The sequence below is a fragment of the Atractosteus spatula genome, chromosome 13, assembly GCF_055471065.1.
Source record: "Atractosteus spatula isolate fAtrSpa1 chromosome 13, fAtrSpa1.hap1, whole genome shotgun sequence".
Taxonomy (NCBI): Eukaryota; Metazoa; Chordata; class Actinopteri; order Semionotiformes; family Lepisosteidae; genus Atractosteus; species Atractosteus spatula.
In genome coordinates, this window is record NC_142718.1 from 18,675,450 (window position 1) to 18,701,188 (window position 25,739).

General features: G+C 37.9%; 3 protein-coding genes across 6 annotated transcripts in view; 1 reads left to right on the forward strand and 2 right to left on the reverse strand.

Annotated features, from left to right (window-relative positions):
• LOC148821831 (hatching enzyme 1.2-like) overlaps positions 1 to 25,739 on the reverse strand; it is a 25,893-nt gene continuing 154 nt past the window's right edge. Inside the window, exons 1-9 of one of the 3 annotated variants that reach the window (XM_088930379.1) lie at positions 9,492 to 9,587; positions 7,987 to 8,038; positions 7,247 to 7,312; positions 6,871 to 7,023; positions 6,161 to 6,278; positions 5,054 to 5,232; positions 4,170 to 4,251; positions 1,861 to 1,985; positions 1 to 170 (exon numbers count right to left, since the gene is read on the reverse strand). In XM_088930379.1, coding sequence (XP_088786505.1) covers positions 157 to 170; positions 1,861 to 1,985; positions 4,170 to 4,251; positions 5,054 to 5,232; positions 6,161 to 6,278; positions 6,871 to 7,023; positions 7,247 to 7,312; positions 7,987 to 8,038; positions 9,492 to 9,557 — 855 coding nt within the window. In that variant the 5' untranslated portion in view covers positions 9,558 to 9,587 and the 3' untranslated portion in view covers positions 1 to 156. Of the gene's footprint in view, positions 171 to 1,843; positions 1,986 to 4,169; positions 4,252 to 5,053; positions 5,233 to 6,160; positions 6,279 to 6,870; positions 7,024 to 7,246; positions 7,313 to 7,986; positions 8,039 to 9,491; positions 9,588 to 25,739 lie in introns of those variants that run through there. The other 2 variants (XM_088930378.1, XM_088930380.1) reach the window with 2 other exon arrangements.
• Positions 15,937 to 25,739, forward strand: part of LOC148821832 (uncharacterized) — a 13,708-nt gene continuing 3,905 nt past the window's right edge. The window contains exons 1-5 of the mRNA XM_088930381.1: positions 15,937 to 16,137; positions 16,399 to 16,499; positions 17,157 to 17,297; positions 18,658 to 18,830; positions 20,936 to 21,092. Of these exons, the coding sequence (XP_088786507.1) occupies positions 16,066 to 16,137; positions 16,399 to 16,499; positions 17,157 to 17,297; positions 18,658 to 18,830; positions 20,936 to 21,092 (644 nt within the window). The 5' untranslated portion in view covers positions 15,937 to 16,065. The remainder of the gene's footprint in view (positions 16,138 to 16,398; positions 16,500 to 17,156; positions 17,298 to 18,657; positions 18,831 to 20,935; positions 21,093 to 25,739) is intronic.
• atg9a (ATG9 autophagy related 9 homolog A (S. cerevisiae)) overlaps positions 21,679 to 25,739 on the reverse strand; it is a 15,963-nt gene continuing 11,902 nt past the window's right edge. For both annotated transcript variants that reach the window (XM_088930377.1, XM_088930376.1), the window contains exon 16: positions 21,679 to 24,864. In XM_088930377.1, coding sequence (XP_088786503.1) covers positions 24,856 to 24,864 — 9 coding nt within the window. In that variant the 3' untranslated portion in view covers positions 21,679 to 24,855. The remainder of the gene's footprint in view (positions 24,865 to 25,739) is intronic.

A 25,739-nucleotide genomic window follows, 5' to 3' on the forward strand; every position in this document is an offset into this window, starting at 1 on the left:
TGAGATGAGGCATGAAAATCTTTATTGACTAGTTGATAATTTAGCACTGTTCTAATAACTCTGTTCTAAATAAGATAGTGTTTTTCTGCTACTAGCTCTTCTTTAAGGTCTCATGGGTGGGCCTCGGGTTAGATTCTGTCTTGCTGCTTTGTCCTGTTACAAGTCTTTATCTGTAAAAGAAAGGGAAAGAAGCAGTATTATGAATCAAAAGAATATTTTAAACCTTACTGCTACTTTTAACTCAGGTCTTTGACTTCACACTCATTAAAAAGGAAAAATAGCATTCAGAACTAATGGCAAATCTGGAAAACCTATGGATGTTAGGACTTCTGTACTATATAAAGACAACACAGGCAATCAGACTGCGTACTCAAATGTCAGACCTTCTGCTCCAAACACCCTTTAAACAAGAAGAAGTTGGATACTGTTCAAAGAGAAGGAGGAGTTTTGCACTATGGAGCCTTTTTAAAAACTGTGTCTTGACACACAAAAATACCAGTGAATACTATAGAATCTTTCCAATAGTGACAAGAAGCACCCAAATGAACAGGTGAATCCACAAAAACACATAAGTATATTTTCACATTAATTAATAATGTTGTCTGACTGAACAGCATGAGAATGCTCTTCTTCACATCACAGGCAGTCAGCCTGTCAGTCATAAAGCTCGCCTACAGTATGCTGGTCTTTTCTTTGTTGTACAAAACACTTATTTGTTTTGTGTGGAAAAGTGATTGACCAGGATCAAGGCCTTTCAAAAACCTGTTTACTTTTTACTTGTTAGATGAACATCAACATCAATGTCAAAATCTTGAACAAACTCTTGACTAGTGATGGACCATTTAATTTTTTTAACTTTTTAGTTAATTTGTTTTCTGATTTTTTTCAAACTAGTTGTTTCTGGTTATTTCAAAAATAAAGGCTAAGTATTAAATAGAGAAAAGTCAACAAAGCATGTCTGATAATGTAGCAGCAGCCTTACTTTATCACACATGCAGACTTCCTTTACTCCTACTTTAACATAAAACACTCTTCAAAGCTGCTTTATGATAGGGTGAAATAACACCTGAATCAGAGATGTAGCTAGCCAGATTAAACTAACAAAACAAAATTAAACTATTTTGAAATTAAAATTTTTTACTCATCATCACAGAAATCGTTTTTCAAAGTTTTTTTTTACAAAAATGGAATCAGACTGTTTTGCAGACTGTCCTAAAATATAAACAAATCCTTACACTTATATAGTACTTTTTACAGTGCTGTGTATCCAGCACTCCACTCAGAGCACTTACAGGTAACTAGGGGTGGGGACTCCCTTCCACCACCAATCTGTAGCACCCTCCTGATGATGTAAGAGCACCAATGTGTGCTGACGCTACATCAGATATCAGTGGGGAGGAGAACAGAGTAATGAAGCCAATTCTTAGATGGGGATTATTAGGGGGTTGTGATTAACCAGGACAGCAGGGTTAACTCCCTTACTCTTTTTGAGAAGTGCTCTGTGATTTTTAATGACCACTTAAAGAATGGGCCTCAGTTTTATGTCTCAGCTGAAGGCAGTGCCTTTTATGCTACAATGTCTTATAGCAGCATTGGAACCCACACAGACTGCAGAGTGAGCTCCCCCTGCTGGCCCCACTAAGACCTCTTACAGCAGCAACCTTAATTTTCCCAGGAGGTCTCCCATCCAAGGTACTGGCCAGGCTCACACCTGCTGAGCTTCAGTGGGTTGCTAGTTGTGAGTTTTTGACTAGTAAGACCTCTTTTTCGTCAATGTGAAATCAGTTTTCATAGCAGTTTTGTGTATTTAGGACGAGACTTGCAGAAGCAAGGGAGTGTTTTGTTACTCTGTGAACCCACCGCATTTGTAGAGCTTGTTGATCTTCATTATATCAATAGCACTTGGGCCAAACCTCTGGCCGATTTGAATGGCTGGATTGGATTTTGCAAGAATAGTTGGGTCGCCATCCTCAGAGTAGGCATACCTGCATCAGAATACAAAAATTATTCACTCTGCAGTAGCCCATTGCATCCTGATAGCTTGAAGCGGAAAAGTATGGTGAAATGCAACTTATTCCTTTAAAATCCCAGCACGCTTTTCAATTTGTAGGTTTGAAAACATATTTCAAAATTAAACTATAAGAAAAGCAAACTAACAAGAGAGTTTCTAGTGTTCTAATTTTTCAGTTGTATTATTGGTCTGCCCAGTTAAAGCACATGGTTTGTTGGTACATTGATAGGTCTTACTGTCTTTGAGTTAGTACAGAATCAATAGCATGTTACCCATTACCCATGCAATCCCTCCCCTTTATTTATAACTTTAATCAGTTGTGGAGTTTGTCAGATAAATTTGGAGTATACAATACTCTTCTGGTCTGGAAGGATTAAATCACGTCTTAATATATTCATTTGTCCATCTCCTGTTATCTCCAAGTGTTCTTAATCCTGACTACCCTCTGCAAATCAAAATATAGCACCACTGGATAGCACTAGAAAGAGAATTTTCCCGTGCCTTTTCACAAGAAATCTTAAAATCTTTTGATCAGAGTTTTACAAATTTCTCCAATTACATTTTGTCTCTTATTAAAGATTATAGATGGACATTTTGTGCTCGCAGAGATCAAAATAGCATTGGTAACTCCTGGTAATTCTAAAGGAATGTGATCAAAATTACATAGCATATTGGTTAATAACTGTAAATATTATACAACCCTGAAATCTATATGGGAGGGAGATTTGATGCTTTCTTTTAGACTGGTCCAAAGTGCACCTCTATTGTAATACAAAAGTTTAATTTAAAATTTATCAACAAATTATTTCTTACTCCAGTCTGCTTACAAAATATACTCCCAGATAGACTAACCAGTGTTTTAAATGCTGTTCTCAGATAGTGTATCTTCATTCACTTATTATGTTTATGTGATAAAATTAAATGTTACATTGCATTGTATCATTGAAAAAACTTTGGGCAAACATTTTACTATGTCTGCAGACTTTTACCTCCAACACAGTGACTATACAGTCAGTTTGGACCCAGATTCAGAGTGTTTATTTTCTCTGTTTGTTCACTTTGCAAAGAAATGTATTTTGTTGCTGTGGTCTTTTTCCAAGGGTCTGACTATTGAAATGTGGCTCTCACAGGTAGCTGTAGTTTTACCACTAGAAAAACTGACATACAATCTCCATTTGAGATTCGAGCATTTTCAGATTTTTGATCTAGTCAATTGAAGGTCTCCGCCGAATTCATTGTATCAGTGGTACTGATACTCTCCACAGTTCTCTCTCTACATGCCATAACATGTTATTGTGTATTTTTTATTTCCATTTGCATAGACAGAATATTATGTTATTTTGAAAAAATGGGTATGCTGCAAATTTGTATATATTGTTTAAAAATGTTTAAAATGGAGCAAATTTTGTTGTAAGTAGTTTTTAGTGAAGGCAGATAAGAAGAAGTCAAATTCTCACATACACACAAACACACACATTCTAGCTTTACATATTTGCCATCCATCCTTTCTCCACAGAGCTTTGTCACGACCAATTTTTAAAAAAACCTTAACATCTCTTAGTGGGGTAAATGGAATAAAAGGCCAGTAGTAGGTTTCAGCAATCTTACATTAACTGAAAGTGAAAAGTGATGTGTAATAAAATATTTTAAGCATTCATGAAATTACTATCTTTCATTTGTACTGACAAAATGAAGCTTTATAGCAGTTTGAGTTTTATATCAGGTGAAAAGTTAAGAGTAAGAGTAGGGAGTGGTATCAATGTGGGAACTGCAAGGGAACAAGTAAATTTCATATTCAGAAGTTAAGGAAAATATACTACACAAATTTTAGCTGTGAAATCTTCCTTATGTGTGTAAAGAAGAAGCTGATAAAGTAGGAACTAAAAGAAAATATATATAATTTATATAATTACACACATATGAAGAAGGCTCCATGGCCGAAAAGTTGCGTTTTTTCTTCTTTTTTTCAGCATGGAATAAACCTATTACTTGTTCCTTTGCAGCCTACGCATGCTGACGCAGCTACCCACCTGAACTAATTTATATAATTATTTATGTTAAGTGATTATTGTATTGAATTTAGGATTTATTCACAGATTCCCTTTTCGTGAAGAGTCTGCTTTTCAAAAAATGCCTTGTTTATACTGAAAGTACTCACTTTCCGAAGTGCATGATGGAACTATAGTCGTAGGGAGAGTCCATATTGTTAGTCTTGTATCTCTCAAAGTTACTCACGCGGTCTGTTAGGGTTAGAAGAGGTAAGATTTAAATAATTAATGAAAGTTATGCAAAGAAGAAAAAAGCAGTTTCCTGGCCTTGTGTTTATGGATTTCAAATAAAGGGAAACCAAAATCCCAGTAGAGCCCTGATATCTGTCAGGCAAAATTGCAAAAGAGCACACTATTTGAATGTTATTTTTAGGAAGGGTTTAAGGAAAGAATAGTCATGATTTGTTATTCTACCATCAAAGGGGATCCAAAAGTAAATCCCCACTGTCCTGGCTTGCAGCTCTCATTTCCCATCCAAATAGAATTTATCCTAACCATTTCTGCGTGACATGCACAGATATGTAAGAGACACAACAACAATGTATTCTCAAAACTAACTCTCGTAGTAAATTGATGCACCAAAAATTCCCTAGAAAGAAAATAAAAAAATAAACATTTGCAAGTGTAGTGGTTTGGACACTGATTTTCCATTGCTCTTTTTTTAATAAAATCAATATTTGCTTATTAAGGTATTTGTCTTCTGTTTTGGAATTGCAAATAATTAATACGATCAGTTCACTTTTACTATTGTAACAGTGTTCAAGGCGTTGCAAAGAAGGCTGAAGAAAGTATAGCCATAGCTGACTCCACATACAAGGATAGCACTCCAGAGCTAAATAATAACATAGGCCAGTTATTCAATAATTATATTAATAGTTATTCAATAATAACAGAGGTCCCCAAAAATTAGAGCTCAATAAAAGGCGCGTATGTTCACTGTGTGGATACCAGTATACAGTATGGTGATTCATGTCTTTTGTGCCATCTTCCCTACCTTTCCAGATGTTACCCCACAGGATGGTGATGTACTTGTCGCGGTCAGCGCGCGATTGTTCGTGGAGAAAGCCCAGGGCGTGCATGAGCTCGTGAGTGGCGACGCCAGCCCACATGCAGCCAGGATTCTGGAGGGACAGTGTCTGTGCTCCACCGTGGACACCAAGGAAGGACCAACAGCTGCAAAACACACAGAGGCACCTGAAGGAGACAGCTGACAAACTGTAGGAAGATTCACTCAGAGGGACAGATGCGGCCAGTGCCTTTGTTTTATTTCCGAATCTCTCCTTTAACTGTTATCACAATAATGACTTTTAACAAAGGCAAATTAGTGCTAACTTGATATCAACTGATTTGCTTTTGTGTTCTGGAGCTTCACAAACATGTTGGATTGCTCTTGCATGGGTCCATTCATTTAGAGTGCCAAATTTCACCTAATGGATGTTGACACTAATGCGACAGAATCTTCCATTTTTAAACTGCAACATTTTAACCTTGTTCTTTTAGATACCAATTTGATATAGTTGGTGTGGAATTTATACAACCACAGCTCAATCTACACAAAAGACTTGGTAAATTCATGGAATATGAATGTTTGAAGTATGAATATAAAAATGCAAACCCAGTTATAACTTGCCCAGTTATTGATAAGCTCCACTAAGCCTGTTTTCTGCCTTTAAAAACAGAGATGAGGAGAACCAGGGATGCCTGAATCTAGAGCACAACAATTTTTTAATAGCTTTATATCATTTAACTTTCTTATGGCTTCACATCCTTCTTAGAATTCTTCTTGCTAAACACAATCAAACTGTCTGCTAAAAACTTACTTTATCTGAAATGTGATCAATTAGATTCATTATGTTGGCACATTGGATTCATACAGTTTTTCTTACAGTTTTTTATGTCCTGCATATATAGGTATCTGTGGTCTCGTAAAACTGTTTTTTTAGATTTTCTTCTAATTTAAAGTGCTGACATTTTCGATCTTAGTTTTTTATATTAATGAAGTGATGCCATTGAAATAATTATGAAAAGAAAAAGGGTTCTAATTTAAAAAACTAAAATTCTTCTGGTTGTTAAAGCAGTATAATAAGAAAACGTGACTCACCCAGACATGGGCTGGATGTTGAGATAGTTCCTCTGGTGTGTCCATGGCACAAACCTGATACAGGTGCTGTTAGAAATACTCTCCATCCCACTTTCAATGATCATTCGGTCAATTTCATCTACAGGACAGATTCATTTGATGAAGCATGTGCTTAAAAGTGCTGATTAACATACCAGTCAGCATGAAGACTGAAAATCCACAGATCCAGTTTGTAATAATTATTATCAGCATATAGCTCCTTACAAAACAGAGGACCTCTTTTTAAAAAGATTAAATAATGTGGGTGATTCTTTAGTTTAACAGAAGAGTTGATTTCAATTAAAAAATCACTGTTTTCCCTTTTTGTCTGTTAATTAAATATTAGCTCCTTTCTGGGGGCCTTTTAAACTGTATTTTTTAAGGGAGGATTCTTCTTTTCATAAATCTTACATTTGCTTCTTGCTTTTCGACATCTATATCCTGAACAACCTCTTTGATCTTTGCTTCCACTATTACAAGTCACTCATGGACTTGAAAGTCCTGCTTTTAGAGAAGATTTTGTAAAGGTATTTCTCTATACAGAAATGGATTAATAAAACAAACAACAGAATAAATACGTGTCTTCGCTGCTTTATCCTACTTTATTTGCAGAAAAAAATATTCAGTAGTAAGCACCCATTGAAATTGTAATGTTTGCATTTTTAGTGATCGAGGCAAGAGAGTATACTTACTGTAGTCTGATGACATGTTATAGGGAACATAGACATATCCGTCTACAGACTTGGGCCACAGACAGCTACGTGCAAAACAGGACATCGATCTTTGTCCCTTTGAGACCGCAATGTCACCTTCTCTGAAGCTCATTCCTGGCATAGGTGGAGCTGCTGCAGTGTACACCAAGTGCATATATATATATATATCAGGGTAAAATATATAACAGGCAAAGAAAAATCACATCTTTCTTATACACTGCTAATAGGCTGACGGTTTTTTATAAACCAATTTATATAATGGCATTTTTCAACACTAAGAAAGCAGTTTCATTGAATAAACATAATAAAAGAAAATGTCACCTCCTTTTTTTTTCTGCCCAGGATGGACATTTACCTTGATATTCGTTTGCCTCCATGATTTTGTCCATCGCAGTCATCTCATCTTGAGATAAAAGCTCTTCTGAAATAATTGTATTAACACCACAGTGACACATTACATGAGTCTGTGTATTTTCCTAACACTGCAGCACATTCTGCCACTTGATTAAAATGATAGTTTTCAAATCTCAATTTAGGAAGAAAGCAACTGCAACAGACATTAATGACAAATCTGGTTCCATTAATTCACCCATCTATTTCCTAAACAGTTTTATCCGAGGGGAGCCACAGCCTAACCTCGTGCCTAATGGGCACAAGGCGGGATATGCCCTGGACAGGATGCCAGTCCACCGCAGGGCACACACAGACAGAAATTATATAATGCACACAGTCATGCCAGGGCCAATTTACAGAAGCCAATTAACCTACCAGTATGTCTTTGGACTGCAGGAGGAAACCAAACATGAACACAGGGAGAACATTCAAACTCCACACGGATAGCACCCTAGGAACTGAACTCAGGGTCCCAGCACTGTGAGCTAACAATGCTAACTACTGTACCATAGTGCCACCCTTCATGAATTAACATGAGGGAATATCACGAGAAATGAAAAATACAAGCATACAGTACATAAAGCACAACTGGCATCAACAAAAGACAGTTCCATAGACGCACAGAAGATATCACGTGTTAGATCCTGAGATGGCTGTTCATAAACAATGTACTTTGAACCAAAGTAAATAGGCTTTGCTTACCTGAAAAGCTTCTTTTAAATCTTTTGGTTTCTTCAATTATGTCAGATGCATTCTGGAAAAGAAATTAAACGGAGACATAAAAATATGAAACTGTTTTGCATCTTTCGTACCTTTAACCCGATTGCTCTGAAGCAACCCAAGAGTATGAATGTAGACTAGTGTTTGCTGGGAGTAGGCTCTGTGATGTACTGGCATCCCATCTAGGGGGAGTCACGTACTTTCTGTTTACTTAACGTCATGGAAACCAGGCCCAATGGCCGGTTGTGATATGAATACAATCTACTTACCTCCCTGCGCAGGGAGCAATAACTGATAAACAAACTAAACCTTACCGATGCAGAATTGTGTTTATATAACTATAGTTGACATGCATAGCAGAGTTAAATGCATATTGCATTGTGATGTGTTATTAGGGTTTTACTTTAGAACTAGAAACTGCCAATTGTGTTTTCCAATAACACATTAACCAGTTTTTCTGTAACATGCTCCTCAGAATTCAGAGCTGTGTGCTTACAGTTAGCAAAATAAACCCTATATATATACACTGTATATATTAATATAAAACATTTGGTTGGCAGATACGTACTACGAAGATCCTCACTATATATCTGAATATGCATTGCTACATAATACCCCATATTTTTGTGAGGTATTCAAATGGTAGGAGACATTCCAAAAACAAGTTAAATATTGAAAATATATTTCCTAAAATTGGATTTGCTAATTGCAAAAAAAGATGTAATCACTGGCAAACAAGAGCTATTAAGAAATTGTAGCTGATGTTAATTTCCCTGCAGTTTAGTTTATGTCTTGGGAGATACATAACAGCCTCTCAAATGACTCTTCAGATCAAACAGATGTTTGCACAGTTTAAAGATTTCCATATGTCAGTCATATGGATGAAAATGAAACTTGCCTTGTATAGACATTAGAGTAATTTCAGTAAACCTGAGCTGAAGGCTCTCCCTTATCCAGCATCTGATGATGGGTATTTCATGTTAACACAGTTTTCAATCTATTCACAGAGGTTAGCACTGCTGCCTTGCAGTGTTGGGCCCCTGGGTTCAGTTCTGGACCTGGGGTGCTCTCTGTGTGCAGTTTGTATATTCTTCCCATGTTTGCATGGGTTTCCCCCAGGTGCTTTGGTTTATTTCCACAGTTCAAAGACATGATAGGTTAATTGGCCCTAGGTATGAGTGCCAGTGTTCCTGTTCGTGTCTCTGTCCTGCGATGGACTGGCTTCCCATCCAGGGTGTACCCTGCCTTGCACCTGCTCCTTGCCTGGTTAGAATCCCGCACCGCAGCGGGCTTGAACTGAAAGAAGAGGTTAGAAAATGGTTGATTGAAAATTAAATTTAGCACACATAAACATGTTTTCTTCCTCTTCGTCAATGCAATGTTTACAGGTGCCTTCTACTCTTAAAACAGGTACGGGATCAAATTCCTGTGCAATGGAATTTTTATTCTTTTTCCTGAAACAGCAGTAGCAACAAAGTGTACTGTACCTGAATCGGAAATGCACAGGCATATGCAGTGAGGCCCAGGAGAATGAAGATCATAGTGGAGTTCATTGCCGAGCACCAGATAGGTCTGACTCCAGCTGTACTGCTCTGGGTCTGTCCCAGCTTTGGCCATTTATACTCCTCTCTGCCCCAAGTGCTTTACAGGGGATTTGCTGATGCACAGCTATCCTACACGTGCCAAATAAGCAGAGGCCCTTCTGTCACTGTGTTTAAATGGTCATCAAAAAATGGATGATCCTTGCCTGTTGTACACCCTGTAGTTGGCTCGACCTATCTAACACTTTTAGGGTTGAACCATCCACACAGGGCCTTTGAGTGAGGATGAGTGAAGTCATTGCCTGCACCTATCATCTGCTTCTCTCATGAGCTGGTGATGCAATCCTGTTGGATACATCCTGCATTTATAACCGACTACCTAATTTTAAAGTAGCTTTAAGAGTGCCTTGTATGGTTTTATTTTGCTGTCATGTACACCTCCATCAAAAATATTACAGAATTCATATAATTATAGATTGGACCTTCTCTAGTCTGAATGACAGCAGCAACATTGTTGGTGGTGCGGTGGCTCTGTGGCTCAGGATCTGCACCTGTGGTTGGAAGGTTGCCGGTTCGTATCCTGCGGCTGGCAGAGGAATCCTACTCTGTTGGGCCCCTCAGCAAGGCCCTTAACTCCCAACTGCTCTAGGGGTGCTGTATAAATGGCTGACCCTGTGCTCTGACCCCAGGCTTCTCTCTCTGTCTGTGTATCCCATGGAGAGCAAGTTAGGGTATGCAAAAAGACAAATTCCTAATACAAGAAATTGTATATGGCCAATAAAGTGGTCTCTTATAACACTATGGTCTTATCTTGTTCTTGGAAATGAAAATGCGATGTGCTTGATAGTAGATGAGCTTTCATATCCAAAACACAAGAGATCCCTTTAGTTTTCTTCTACTTTAGTACCCAAAGTTCCGCTTTCTCTTAGATGTTTCTTATCATTTCAGTTCTGTTTTCATCCATAAACATTTCATGAAGCTACCCTGATCAATACACTATCAACGTCATGTCTCTGAGCACTTTTCTTTGTCCTGTAAGGACACAGAAAACGTTACAAATAAGAGGAGGACACTCAGCCCATCTTACACACATGGTTGTTCATTACTTTCTGATTGGAAGATCTGACCTACATGTTTCATGAAGCATCCCAGAGAATCTACAGGGTGGCTTGATTCAGACAACTATAACCCTTTCTGTAAAGAAGTGCCGTCTTCTTCTGATTGCCTTTTGTATTTTAAGTCAATGCACATGACCATCCATTAGAAAATACACTTTATATCTTTATCTTGGTTCTCACATACTAAAATACCCTTGAAGAATAAAAAAAAACATTTCAAGTACAATAGTTAAGCCAGCTATGAAAAAATAAAAAAATAAAATAAAGCAGCACTGATTTTCAGCCATTATTGCTAACCCATAAGGCCCTTAATTAATGGGATAGCACCCACCTACATCACTAAACTATTACATATAGTTATATTGGAATATTTGTATATTACTGTGTATAATTTGTGTTGTATTCATCACAAATGTTACCAATTGCCAGGTTAAGGCTTTGTTCAATGGGACATTATGCTATTATGTATCTAGGCTCTGGAATGAGTAATCAAAGTATTCAGAACCAGAGATGTTTTTAAAACACTAGGATTTATCATGGTCAAAGTTTCTTGTATATTGTACGGTAATTGCTGTTTATAATTTGGGTTCTTGTCTTTTTAATTGTGTTTTTTTCACACTTTGAATTTCTTTTTTTGTGATCCTAATGTTTTTCTTGTCTCTGCAACTTTAAATGTATAATACTTTGAGTTGCTTTGCATTTAGGCACATGAAAATATCGATCATATTTATAGATTTAACTAATAATATTAAATATTATTCTCAGCGTATTGGCAGTGGGGTAGGTCTTTAATGTTGTATTGATTCAAAGTGATGATAGATAAGCTAGCACAAATGAATATGTTGTTAAAAAGTCTGCATGTCTGATAACTGACATTGTTTAAACAGTATAACTTTATAATACTGTAGCAACTTGGGGGTTAGTGTGGGAAATAAACAGGACTACGCTCCTATTTGGATGCACAGGCACCACTTCATTTTGGACCTCCATCCACCAGCAAGAGCAACAGAGACCATAGAAATTCTTGAACACAGGGTTGAATACACGAGGGCAGCAATGGGAACAGGCACACAAGGGTGGATACAGGTCTTGGGAGAAACAGGTCTAAACAGCAACACAACTATTTACATCCGTGCTTACTATCTCTCTACACAACTATGTACATGACCAGGGTCAGCCAGCTGCCAGTCGGCTGACCCTCAGTCCATCCCCTGGCGGCGATTCCCAACCTGCACTGCGGCGCATCCTCTACCTGGGTGTGCAGCCGCTAAGACGTCCCGCGAGCGCCACACTGCCCCCACCTGAGGCATCCGGCATCCCGCCGTCGTCAAACAGACCGTACTGGTTGTACTCATAATCTTCCAGTTGGCGAGGGACCATATGCGTCCGCCAGCCTTGGCGAGGTGATGGCTGGCGATCCTTTGCCCCACTGCCACTGGGAGGCCCCAGCTCTGGCTGCCCTGGGCTCTTCCTGGGTCTCCGTACCGGCCACCTCCACGCGAATCCCGCATGGTGGTCCTGGAACCGAATTGCCCCACGCCCCACTGACTGGCACCACTCGGAGCCCTGCTCGCAGAGCACCCACAGCACCACCAGCTGCCACCGTATCTCGCTGCTGAAGGGCACCCACCATCCCTGGCGCAGCACCCCGTCCTTTACTTTCAAAGTCTCTCACGAGCAGAGAGCCTGGATGGACTTGGGGTGAGGAGTGAGCTGTCTTCCAGTGGAGCACCGGCCCGATGTCGGGGTCCACTTCTTGCTGCTGTGCCAGGCCCGCGAAATCCAGCCCCAGCAGCCCGTCCAGGGCTGTGGCTGCGATACTCGCCTCCGCCCCTGACGCGGATGGCCCCTTCATGCAGTTCCCGCTGGACGCAGTAGCGGCAGTCCGCTGCCTCGCAGGGTCGCCGCAAGAGAGCGTCTACATTGCGGTGGCGAGATCTCGTGCAGTTCATGACAGTGAAATTGTACTCCTGCAGGATCTTAATACACTGTGCCATCTGGCCCTCCGGCTCTTTGAAGTTAAGCAGCCAGGTTAGGGACGCATGGCCCGTCCGCAGCTGGAATCGGGTCCTAAACAAATACGGCCTGAAGTGCCGGACAGCCATCACCACTGCTAACAGCTCTCGTTGGGTCACACAGTAATTTCTCCGGGCCTTAATTAGAGCCCGGCTGAAGAATGCGACAACCCGTTCCCTGTCCGGCCCCTCCTGTGCGAATACTGCGCCCACCTCTGAGTCACTAGCATCAGTGTCCAACACATACGGTAACTTTGGGTCGGGGAAGGCCAAGACGAGGGCCCCCTCCGGAGCTTCGTGGAGCCAGCGAAAAGCCACGTCACAGTCCGAGTCCCAATGGAAACGCCAGCCTTTTTCAGTGAGGCGGCGCGGTGATACTGGCGAAGTCCTGCACGAACCCCGAGTCAATACAATACGTTATAACACATATATTATTGTAGTGCATATGAAATAATAATTTTCTCCTTTTAAAGTGCAACAGGAGAGCCACTGGTTTCTACAGTACATTTCAAATAAATCCATAAAAATGTTTTTGTATTTGGTGCTATAATTTCATTTTAATGTATTGCATTGTAAAACAGTTTCTTAAAGCTGAACATTGAATATATAACTCTTCGTCTTCATCTAAAGCCTCTATAAGTCTTTAAAGAAATAACAAAATTGTGATTTGTTTAAATAAATAGGGTCCAGAGATTTTCTTCTTGTCCTGTAATTTCATTTCATCATTGGGCTGTGCTTGTTTACATACTGTAGTTTACCTTTTCCCAAATACCATTTTCTGTGATTTGATATATTGACTGCCTATAGAAAATCTGACCACCATCATTATTGTTATTACTTTTTATGAAGAATTACATTTATATCTGCCTGTCTAGACAGTAGTTGCTGCTGCAGTGTTTTTTTCCAAAGTGATTGCTAGTTTTTGCAAAGTCATGTTAGCTAAACAGCACTTCAGTTCAGGACTGCTACTGTACCATATGTTTGTGCTACCTGTTTACTAATTCCTGATGTGCAGATCTAGTGGTTGTGGAACATTGACTAATGCATATGATTCGAGTCATATCTGTCTTACGAGAGTCAGTTTAGACATGCTCACAGCAAGCTGATACTCATACTCTCTATGATAATTGCTTATACTCTGTTGTCGAATATGCTCATAGCTGAATTATTCTATTATGGTGTTACATTTCCCCTTTTATTTTAAAGTAACATTCTACACATTATCTCCAAATATCAAAGCTGAATTACTGTTGATAATGATCTTGAAATGGTAAAGCCATTCAACCATTCACAGGTTAAACTGAAGTGGGGTTTACTTTGACTTTTTAATGTTGTAAGATGGGACACAAAAGTGTCAACAGGAAACTTAAATTAAAGGATTTCTTAACAGATTTGTAGTCTCACACAAAAACAAACTAATATACATACAAACATAATCTTTGTGTATTCACTGGTACAGTTTCATAATAGACTAGTGTTATTTGCACATTAAGTCTTTATTTTGCTGTCAAAAACTCTCAAGTAGAGACTATACAGCATCAATATCAAATCCAATTAAGAGCCAAATAATCGGTATTCCCCAACAATAACACCCATCTTCCTTGCAGAAGAGTGGTAAGGTTTTCAAACAAATCTGAAATTATATTTCTATTGATGGCAGATTACATTCAGATTGTAATATTGTTACAGGTTGAGCTAGATGACCTGAGGCTGACTTAAATGAAGATCTCTCTGAGAATTTAGACCCAATAGGCAATACCTAACTAGTGTCAATATTTACACTTGCTAGAGCTTTAAATTAAGGGATGTTTATTTAATTGTGCTGGGCGTGCAACACACTGATCACAAGAATCTTCTGGTTTACCTTAGATAATCTAATTCTGGATAAATGATTAAGTGTCAATCAACAGTCCAGAAAGACACCTATAAGATTAGATCAAGATAAAGATAATGGAGAAAAAGAACATACCACAAGAGAGAGAGGACAAACGGGGGAGAGGGAACTAGAAGTCAGGCCAGAGTCCCTATTTCAAGATCATCAGAGAAGACCTGTTTGGAGCTAAGTATTTGAACCTTGCTAAAGACAGCTTGCTTTCCTGAGTGAAGAATATCTCAGTTAAAATAGCCTATCCTGCTTGGTGGGAGCACTTTTAGAATAGGGAGGTAGGTTCCTATTTATTTTGCGGCATGTGGGTTTGCAGAGAGAGAGAGATTTAACTGCAGGTTGTATTGCATTTGGTTTAGAAGGCAGCTAATCTCTTATTTTGCCCTCTATAGACAATACCTGGTGGCAGTCTGAGGTTTACCTGCTGATCTAGACTCTGAAACTCCTTGTTTGTAAACTTGTAAATACAGTAACCTATGTGGCGAGTGATCATATTGTGTAGTGGGTGTCACGGTCATTGTTGATAAACATTTGTTTAACCAAGTGTGCCTGAAATATTACTCTTTTCACCAAAACTGTGCTAGAGGACAACGAATTCACGTGCCTCTAATTATACCAGCCGCTCAAGTATATTCTTGGAGATATCCTTACAAGATGGAGTTATGATTTAAATTTTAGTTATTGACTAAGCCGCCCGGTCATTTCCTGTTATTCACCATTTTCGTAATCCCCAGTATGTAACAATATTTTACTGCTAAAAGATCTATATATAAGAACAAGTAACATTTCGATGCGGTTGTTTAAAAGTCCACAGAACAACAGAATAATATAACACGTCATTAACATGATGGTCTACGGATTGCCATCTACGCAGTTATAAACCCCTCTACTTTTCAAGCTGACTGTTGGTTCGGTGCATGTTGTTACAGGTCTGCAAAATCCAGGGTTTTCCAAATTTCTTTTACTGTAAAGGTTGGGTAACCACACAATATACGTTATATTCGATATATAACATCTACCACTACACATTAGCTTGTAAATACTGTACATCACTCTTCAATTACATCGTTTTTGCTGTTACATTTTTATTCAGCAAGTTGTCAGTTTTAATATCAGAGTATAACACTTAACCAAAACGATGAATGCACAGTTAGATAAGTGTCAATACTATCCCCCACCTCATAAAACGCATTTAATTCGACTGAATTGATCGTCACCTTCTTAGAGTTGGACGGTCTACAGCACGTATAAGCAGACCGAAGACGTAATGGGCGGTGCGAGAGGAAACCGGAAAAAGAGAAGTGTTTTGGAAGGATGGCGGTAGATTTGGAACATGGTTAGGAAGAATAGTGTCCGGCCTTGTTTTTCTAACACTCTGTTCTGAAGCAAATTGCACTGTAGTATAGAAATATTTACAGTACCGGAGTGCTGTGTTGCTTTGTATAATCTTATACCATTTAAATAAACGTTCCCCGCTTATTACTACTTCAGGACGCATCAGGATGAAGAAGCATCTAGAAAATGAACATCTTTTAGAAGACAACGAGTCTAATTGCAGCAAAGACGAACTGGAGGTAAGTGTCGAAAAAGTCTCCTTCCTAGTTCTATTTTATATTGTATGGCATTTGTATGTAATATTATCTTAACCACACTAGGAAAGTAAAATAGCTAAAATGTGGCAGCAAGGGACAGTTAACATTGTTTTAAAGACGGATGTTAGGACAACCCTGCCGTAGCAGAATGTTTAGGGCAGAGGAATCAGTTTGACAATTGTAAAAATTAAAGACTTTTGGTAAATAAAAGCTTACGCAGTGTTGTTTCTCCACAACATGTAGGCACGGTTGAATGAACTGAGAAATGCGGTCAAAATGTCGAAAAAGCAACTGAGAGCTGTCAGAGATGAGATTCAACAGGTTGAGGAAGATATTGAGCAGAGGTACCCCAATTCCTTTTTTCTTTTTACCGGTGTCTTGTTGCATCATAAACAGATCAGACAGTACTGGCACTCATTTCTTTGTGTGGAAGGCTGCCAGAAACTGTAAAAAGCTTTTTGCAGAAGGCGAGTGTTATTTCTTATTGTCTTGTTTATCTTTCTTATTTGCTTGTTACTGTAGCCATAAAAATGTCCACCTATCGTATCTGTTTCATCTTGTCATTGTTGGCTAGGTACTAACTAGTAATTAAAAGCACTGGAAATGTGACATTGATTAAACATTTACACTGTGCACACACCTGTGCCTGTTTGACACTACCTCCTCAAGTCCTTAGTTGCTGTGGAAACAAAACTTGCTACTCTCTTATATAAGAATCAGAATTTTGTAGTCTCTGACAGTTTCTTGCACACATTTCAAAGCTTTTTGTGCCAGAGTATATATGATTTGCTACTCATATTTTTAAGCACTTTAAAGGTGAAATATACATCAAGCAACATCAGGCAGAGTAGGCATTGAAAAGAGAATTTATTTAGCTGAAATACAGTTTTGGAGAAATTGGTTAATTTGAGTTAATTCGGACAATGAAAATGTGAATTCATTTTTGCTATGGACTCGTGCACATGTGCCATGCTGTGTGACAGTCCCTGTCCATTTTCCAGCACTGTGGAGCGGGACCGACTGCAACCACTGCAGGCTGAGACAGGAGAACTGGGCGCAGCGTTGAGAGAACTGGATAGGGTGAGGCAGCAGCAAGCGGACTTGTCCCATCAACTCAAGGAGCAAACTGCTGCAAATCACAGGTACTGTATCTTCCTGGTTATTGTTCGGACACCCTGCACCTAGAATACACTGCTTGAAACTTCATGGGCGACCAACTGATGTTTCACACATAATGAAAACCAGATAATCTATAATTGTACCAAAATTATACTAAAATTAGTAACTCCAGTTTTAGTAAAATAAAGGTCTGACAAGCTCAACTTAACATTCGGTCTAGTTACGTGTGATTTTTGTTTTCTTCATCTTCTTGTAGATTGTAGACTTTTTAAAATTTAGTGGTATTTAGTTTTGCTTCCTTTCACTGAGATGGGTAACCATGGGCCAGATTTTGATCACAGGGTAAAGTATTTACTCTAGGGCTAATGGGATAGAACATAAATAGGAATCTTAAAGAAATAACCTTAGTTGTTGCACATGGAACTGCAACAGTGACTTAATATCACATTTGAGATGTGGGTTCATTAATATTCCCTTGCGAAGCATTTTTGATAAAGGCGCAGAGCACATTAATTTCTTGTGTTTTAAAAGACACTTTGAGAGGCTTTTTAGCAGCACACACTAGAACAATTATTCAGACTGTATTAGGGAATGCTCAGAATTAACTGAAATGTTCAAGAACATAGGGAGGGAATGATAAAATAACATTTCAACATGCAAAAAGAGGAAGCCTATACAAACTTATAAAATGGTACATGTGGGTTGTTTGTGTGCAAGCATAAGCACAATACTCTTTATATAATTATCTGTTATCATGTCTCGTAAAAATCACAGACCATTAATGTATTTGTTTTGTTCTGGTTAACAAGGAACAACTGAACATATGTATCTGTTAATATGAGCTCTGATTAAGCCATCCTTGCATTCTTGCAAGATATGCATTCTGTTTAACAAAAGCATTCTACTTTAGACATTATTGTACTTGATTTTTTTGTTGTAAACGAATTTGAATGTTTCATTAATTTTGTTCTTCTGCAAAATGACTGCAGAGTTCAGAATTAGTTGCATGTATTGCTTGTACAATGACGAGTGAAAATTACACATGGAAGTGGAATGGTGAAGAAAGGTATTGTCATCTTCCACATTTTCTCTTTTTTAATTTCCTTTTTAATTTGGGGTCAAACATCATTCCATCCTCATGCAGGATTTATCTTCAATAAAAATTAATATAATTCAAGTCATTAGCCACTCTCAGGTCATTTTGGTCAATATGATCAATTAATCTGTACACAAGTACTGTAGATATTTTGTCAGGTTGTATGTATTCTTCATCAGTGCATGGAATACGATGTGCGCAAACCAGTCCTTTAATATGAATTGATTACAATACACTTTGGTTTAATAGACCTAGTGCGTGCATATTTCTGAACTTTCTCTTTGCAGCTCTCTGGAAAGCATGGAGAGGAAGCAGAAGGCAATGGAGAAAGACATGAGGAGGGAGATGGATGTTCTGGAGAAGAGACAAGTCTCCCTGTGGGAGCAGAAGAAAGCTGTCAGCCTCCAGTGCAGCAAGATCAGGGAGTCTCTCGAAGAGACAGAGGCCCTGTGCCAGGCAGGTTAGTCCAAAACAGAACATCAGTGAAAACAAGCAATTTATTTTGATTGACCCAAGAAGCAAGACATTTAAGAAGGGATGTTGTTTAAATGGTAGTTTTGTCTTATCTTTGAAAAGGGCATCTGCGTGACATTTTATCCAGTTTAATTGAATTTCACTAGGTATCATGGAATCAATGGCCATTTACAGAAATACACTCAACAGTTAAGACATTCTTCTTGAGGGGATTGAAAGAGTACAGATAAGAAGAGCAATGTATATGTTATCTTATGCAGAGTTGTATTACAACACCAAATCAGAGTAAAGGTATACTGTGTTACCTATAAAGTACTGCAGTACTGATTAACAAAGAAATTGACTTGCAATAGTATAGTAACTTTATTTCATCTGAGTCTCGAGATGCTTAACAATTAATGTACAAAAACATGGAGCAAGTTTGAAACACATTGCTGAGAAAAAGTTTGCGATCCCATTAGGATCTTCACATATTTGAAATTTAAAATGTTATTAGATCCTAATGTAAGGCCTAAAAACAGATAAAGGTAAAGTGATGAAACAAACTCTCTCAAAATTTATTTATCCTCAAATGATGCAACATTCAATATCCATGTGTGAAAAAGTAGATTCAGTAACTGGTGGCACCCCCTTTCGCAGCAATGACAGCATCTGAATGGTTTCCTGTAACGGTTGTAAGGTTTCTCATATTGTCTTTGAGTAATTTTGACCCATTCGTATTTACAGAACTGCTTGCACGGACGGCTCGCTTCAGGTCCTGCCACAGCATTTTGCTGAGGTTTAGGACTTTGACTCGAACATGTAAAACGCAGAATTTATTCTTATCTAGCCATTCTTTTGTAGATCTGCTTGTATGTTTAGGATGTCTTGCTACAGACCTGCTTTCAGTTCAGCTTCAGGTCACAGCCAGATGGTCTGACATTCTACTCTTGAATCTCCTGATACAATACAGAGTTCATGGTTGTGTCAGTGAATGCCAGCCATCCACGTCCTGAGGCAACAAAGCAGCCCCAAACCATCACACACTCCCCATCATGATTGATGGTTGAGGTTACTAGTTCTTCTTTTCACCAAACGTAATGTTTCTCATTGAAGTCAAAGAGTTCAACCTTTGACTAGTCTGTCCAGAGAACATTATTACAGAAGCCTTGTGGATCATCTGTGTGCTCTTTGGCGAACCTCAGACTGGAAGGCCAGCGATTTTCTCCTTGTTATCCTTCCACGAACACCATTCTTGTTTGGCCAATTTCTGATGATTGAATCCAGAACATTGACATCAGCCAAGGCAAAAGGTGACCTGCAGTTCGTTAGATTTTGCTCTTGAGTTTCTTTGGAACTCTTTCAATGCTTTCCAGTTTGTTCTTGGAGGGGTTTTGGTAGGACGACCACTTGGTAAAGTGACTTGAACTTTCTCCATTTAGACTGTCTGACAGTGGGTTGTCGGAACTCTAAATCCTTAGAAATGGTTTTGTAACCCTTTCTGGACCCGTGACCATCAATAACTTTTTCTGAGATCCTTGGCGATTTCCTCAGATTATGGTATAACTTGTTTATACACACCTGTATGGGGAGCACTAAACTCTGGTTTCTGATCTTTATATATGGTGGGACTTTTCAAATGTAACGTTTACACTCTGCCTAAATGTTAAAACATCTGATTCTAATTATTCCCTTAACTGAGCTAATAAAACTAGAGATTCCCTAATTCCTTAATTACTCATTATTGTTTTAATTCATACACTATTTTGTTTCATGAGACATGGAATTAGTTACTATAAACTTTATTGGATATTTATATAATATATCATTTTGATTCAAGAAGGCTGTCATGGTAAACATACGAAATGTAATTAAATTAAAAACTATGACCCCATATTTATCTTGGTGTTCATAAACATTTTTTGGCATTGCACGTGTTGGGATGACTTGACCAGAAAGCAGTGAGAGTAGAAGGAATTATTACAGACTAGTAACAAATCCACTACACACTGCAAATCTGCTTTTGCTAGAAGATTTCTCTGGGGCTTGAATGAAGTAAACATAAGGGAAATAGTGTTTGTTTTCCTCTCTTTGTCTCCTTTGGTATATCAGTGGAGGAGAAAATAAATAGTGATACCCAGAAGAGAGGATCCAACCATTCCCAGAAAAAGAAGGAGGACCTGCTGTTGGAAGCATATGTCGCCAACCTGGGTATCCCTGCAACTTTAGGAAAAGCTGGCATTGCACGAAGGAATGCTAAGACGGTCAAGTGAGTCTAAAATCCACACATTTGTGAGAACATCCTCTCATGCAGTTTTAGAAGATAGAGGTGTTTTCTGTTCTGCAAGCCTACCTGGATTATAGTTTTCACTTAATCTTGGAATTTACTATGTTAAATTGAGTCTGCAAAAGGAGTAGGTTTGTGAATCGTAGGAGCCAATAGCTCACTGTGTTTGCAATAACTTTTGATTTAAATAAACATTATAATAGGGAAGTACTGGTAAAGATGTAACAGAGCTTTTCAATATCCATGTATGTAATATTTAGTATAATTTGACATTTCTGTTGGAAAAACAGAACATATTAAGTTTTGTTGTGTGTTGTGGTGAAAAGGAATATCCAGCTTTTTGTTTTCTTAAAATGTTGTGTATTATACTGCAAAAGAAAATGTAAATCTAAAGGAAAATATTTTACCTCCTTGTATGTGTATTTTAAGTTTATTAAAGACTGATATTAGTAGTAAGTTTTTAAGTGAATAGCTTAAAGTTTTTTGTGACTAATGTACTAAATCCTAATATTTGGAGGCAGTGAGGGCGTTGAAGGCATTGAGTCACATTTAATGAAGAAAAACTCACTATACTGTATATGTTTTATTAATGGATATCTAACTGTACAAAATATGCAATATACAGACATTAAATCTATAAAAAAGAAACATTTATGCACAGTACTATTGATAGTCACACTTGAGTTTTGAAAACTAATCTGACCTACAGTAAATGTCAGATTGATGTTATCTACTATCACACATCCATGACAGCAGCTGAAGGAGTCAAGTCATGCACTGTCTGGCAAAACATTTCAGAACCATATTTCTGCAGCAAGAACCTCAGTTTAATACAGGAAATGTGTAGACATTTCTACATTAGGATTCTCTTATCACACCCCTTTGAAAATTAACTTTATGCTGAAGTCTGTACAGCTCTTTGGAACAATTCATATTGGTGTTGTGCAAAGGCCGTGGGCACCATTGTTCATATTTGCAACTGGGAACGCTTCATTTAGGTTTAGTTATGGGTTATTTTCTCTTTCCCTTATGAAAAAAACAATTACTTCTGTGACTTGTTTATAAGTTAACTCAAGTGCCAAAAAAAACGGTTTTATTAGAATTTAAGAATTGTAAACTTGGATTATGGAATTGATTAATCAGAAACTGGGCCTCACAATGTTTGAAGTAAAAAAATTCCTTCAGTACAGAAGCGTTAGTCAAACCAGCAAGTTGGATTTTCAGTCATAAAATGAAGCATACTTTCAAGTTTATCTTATAGTTTATGGTTTCCCCTCCATTCCCTTCTTATTTTCAGTGTATATTTTTAGTCTCTTCTCATTTGTATTTTCTAACACTGTAAACTCTCCAAGCCCTATATACCTCAAACCCTATGACGTGTTTCTGTGAACCCTTTTATATTCACAATAATCAATAATCAAGCACTTTTAAAACAGGAGATATAGTTGAAAACCCTCTAACTGTTCCTCCCAAAAATGCTGACTGTAAAAGACATCCTTAAGATTTTTTAAACAATAGTGCATTTTGAATAGATGAAAACATTTCGACAAACAACAACATTCTATTGACTGCATAATTCCCTAATCTCAAGAATGTGCTTGTACTCTACATACTGTAACCACAGGGCTACTTTCACTCAATGATATTAGCTATGATTTTTAGTGGTTCTAAGCAGTTTTTACAAACGGAACATACGTACAAATTACAATTCTCGAAAGCATAGGGGAATTTTAAGCATTGCTAAATATGGCACAATTTATTAAACTAAAGCACAGCTGCAAAAAGACTGCTTTAACTTGAAAGAAGGCATTTCAGGACAAATTTCTTGAAAAAAACTTTTAAAGTTTCTGATCAATTAACTGTTGTCAGTTTAATGATAGTTTTTAATTTTTAAATTAAATCCTTATTCCCAAATCAAAACATTTACTTTATAGTTACTCACAGCACAGGCTGTGTGTACTGTGTACTGTGTGTACTTCCACATGGACACTGCAAAATATAAGCTGCTTATTTGTATTAACATATATTCAAAGAATTACTTTGCATTTCTATTTTTTGCCATTAAGATTACCGTTATCTTTATGTGTAATTATATACTGTTTGAAGAGTCACTACTAGCAAAATGATAGTTTCAGTGTCATGTCTTTACAAGGATAACATGCCATATTTAGAAATGTCATATAAAAATCACTAAAAAAAATGGAATAGGTTTGTATATAAACATCCTTCTAAAACACAGGTCCAGAACTTAACAGTTATCCATACCAGATTAATAAAGTGCAAAAATAAAATATCTTAATTTAACTGAACTTCTGAATGTACTTAGTTCACAAGACATATGTACAGCACTTCCCCAGGGTCAGCTCTCCTGTTTGCTGAGGATTGCCATCTGCTGGGAAGAGCACTGCAGTGTCTTCAAGGGCCAAGTGGAGAGCCAGTGTCTGCAGGTTTTCCAGAACTCTTTAAAGAATGACAAACGGAAGAGCTGGGAGAAGGTGTTAAACTGGTTGTTAAGCTATTATTAAGCTTTTTTAGGTTTTTGCTCCAGCTGAGTACATAATGACAAGCTAATTTAATATTCTGTTTGGGTCATTTTTAAATTTGCTGTCAGTTGTTAAAATGCTAAATGGTATTTGTAATCAGTAATATTCATTGTGGGACTGTTTAACACTTTACCAGTCCCACCTGTGTCTATACATCAGAAATTAATCAAGGATGTCATTTAGTACGGATGATTTAGAGGTCATATGGTACAAAACCAGCAGTCACAGTGGCTTGGAATACTGCATATAAACCCATCATCAAGTAAGACAGTTTAAGTAGGCTAGAGAGCCTAGATGTTTGAAATGTTTATTTCTCCAGTCTTAATTGATATTTATAATGAAGAAACTGGACTCATTGATTAATTTAATTTTCAAAAATTAGGGACGGGGACACAATACTGTAAAAAGGTGACGTCAAACTGAGGTCCTGACTCTCTGTAATCATTAAAAATCTTAGGGCATTTCTCGAAAAGAGTAGGGGTGTAACCCTGGCGTCCTGGCTAAATTTCCCATTGGCCTTTACCAATCATGGCCTGCTAATAATCCTAATCTAATAATTTTCTCTGGTTGACTGTCTTCAATTGTATAAAACATGACAGCAATTACGTTTCACATGATAATCTATCCTTAGTTGCAACATGCTACTGATTTGAGATATTCTCTTTAGAATTATTTTTTTTCCATTTGTCAACATAACAATCTGTTTTTGTTGAATTGTTTGGACTATTGTATGACTTCAAATTCATTGGGTCACCTTTGGTTGCCAAGACCTAAAGAGGCAGGACGGCATAAAAAACTATTCATATTCCTTACTTTAAGAATAGATGTCAAATTTCTCTGGAACCTGGCTCTTGCAGTGATTCAAAGCACAATTACCTAACATTTTTCATAAGAACACAGACAGTCACTTGGTGTGGTAGTCTCCACTTTGGCACTGACTTCAGTCAATGTCTCATATGGCTGTAAGGAGTATTCATTAGTATAATGTCTCATCACCCTCCCCACACAAAACATTGAAAGATTTTTTCTAACAGAAAAGATAGGAGAAAGAATGGTGAATGCTAGAGTTGCAAGAGTTTTGCTCAAAACGTTCCTGCAGTCCCACAGTGTTGATAACTATAGAGAGGATGTGTCTCTGTTGATGGTGCTTGAGGTTCTCGTGGAAGTGTAGCCATCACTTTCTTGGTGAATGGTTATGTCAGTTACGTCACCTGAAGCCGAGGCAAAAACAATCAGAAAACATTACTAAGGCTCTTGTGTACAATTCAGTGTATTATGAGCATCCCTGATGCAACCTCCACAATTACAATTAACTCACCTTCCTCCAGAGGTTGCCTACTTTTAGCAGTGTGTTTTAGTGCTCTGTAGTGTGTGAATGTAGGGATGTTTGCGCATCTGTTCACATGGGTTTCCATCCACCTTCCAAAGATAAACTTTTTTCCCAATTTCCCATTAGAATCAAGAATGGGGCCCCAGCCTCATTAATTTACCCTGTCTATTGTAGCTCTACTAAGGTGCTGTTCTGATGTACTGTAGCTGGGGTAAGGTTCAGGTGAAGAACACATGAATTTAAAAGCTCATATACAAAAGGTCTCTGTCCCATAGAAAGCTTTTGAGATATACACAATTCAAACTGATTAGAGCCTAATTAGGCACACGATATTCACTGCTGGTGAATGTAATGCTCTTGACATAGGCACTATTTGTAGTCAGACAAACACTAACTGAACATTTCTTAAGAGTGTTGGTCTGAATCTCTTATCAGTTGTGAACCAAAGGTGTTACATGGTCATATTACATTAATGTTAGTGGGACAACCCTATTGTACTTCACTATGTAGCACAATAATAGAACACATTCTTGTGTTGTTAGCCTATAGAAGAATCATAAAACACAACTGCATTATTCAACATATGAGCCTTTTTTCTTTGTTAAGCTTTCCCATAAACAATAAAGACTGTATGAGTAGGCAGTGACTAGGGAGGTGGCTGTGTGGAGTAGCGGTTAGGCCTCTGGACTTGTTGAGCAGAGGACTGTTTAACTCCCAGGTGGGAACAATGCTGTGCGTACACTTGTGCAAGCTACT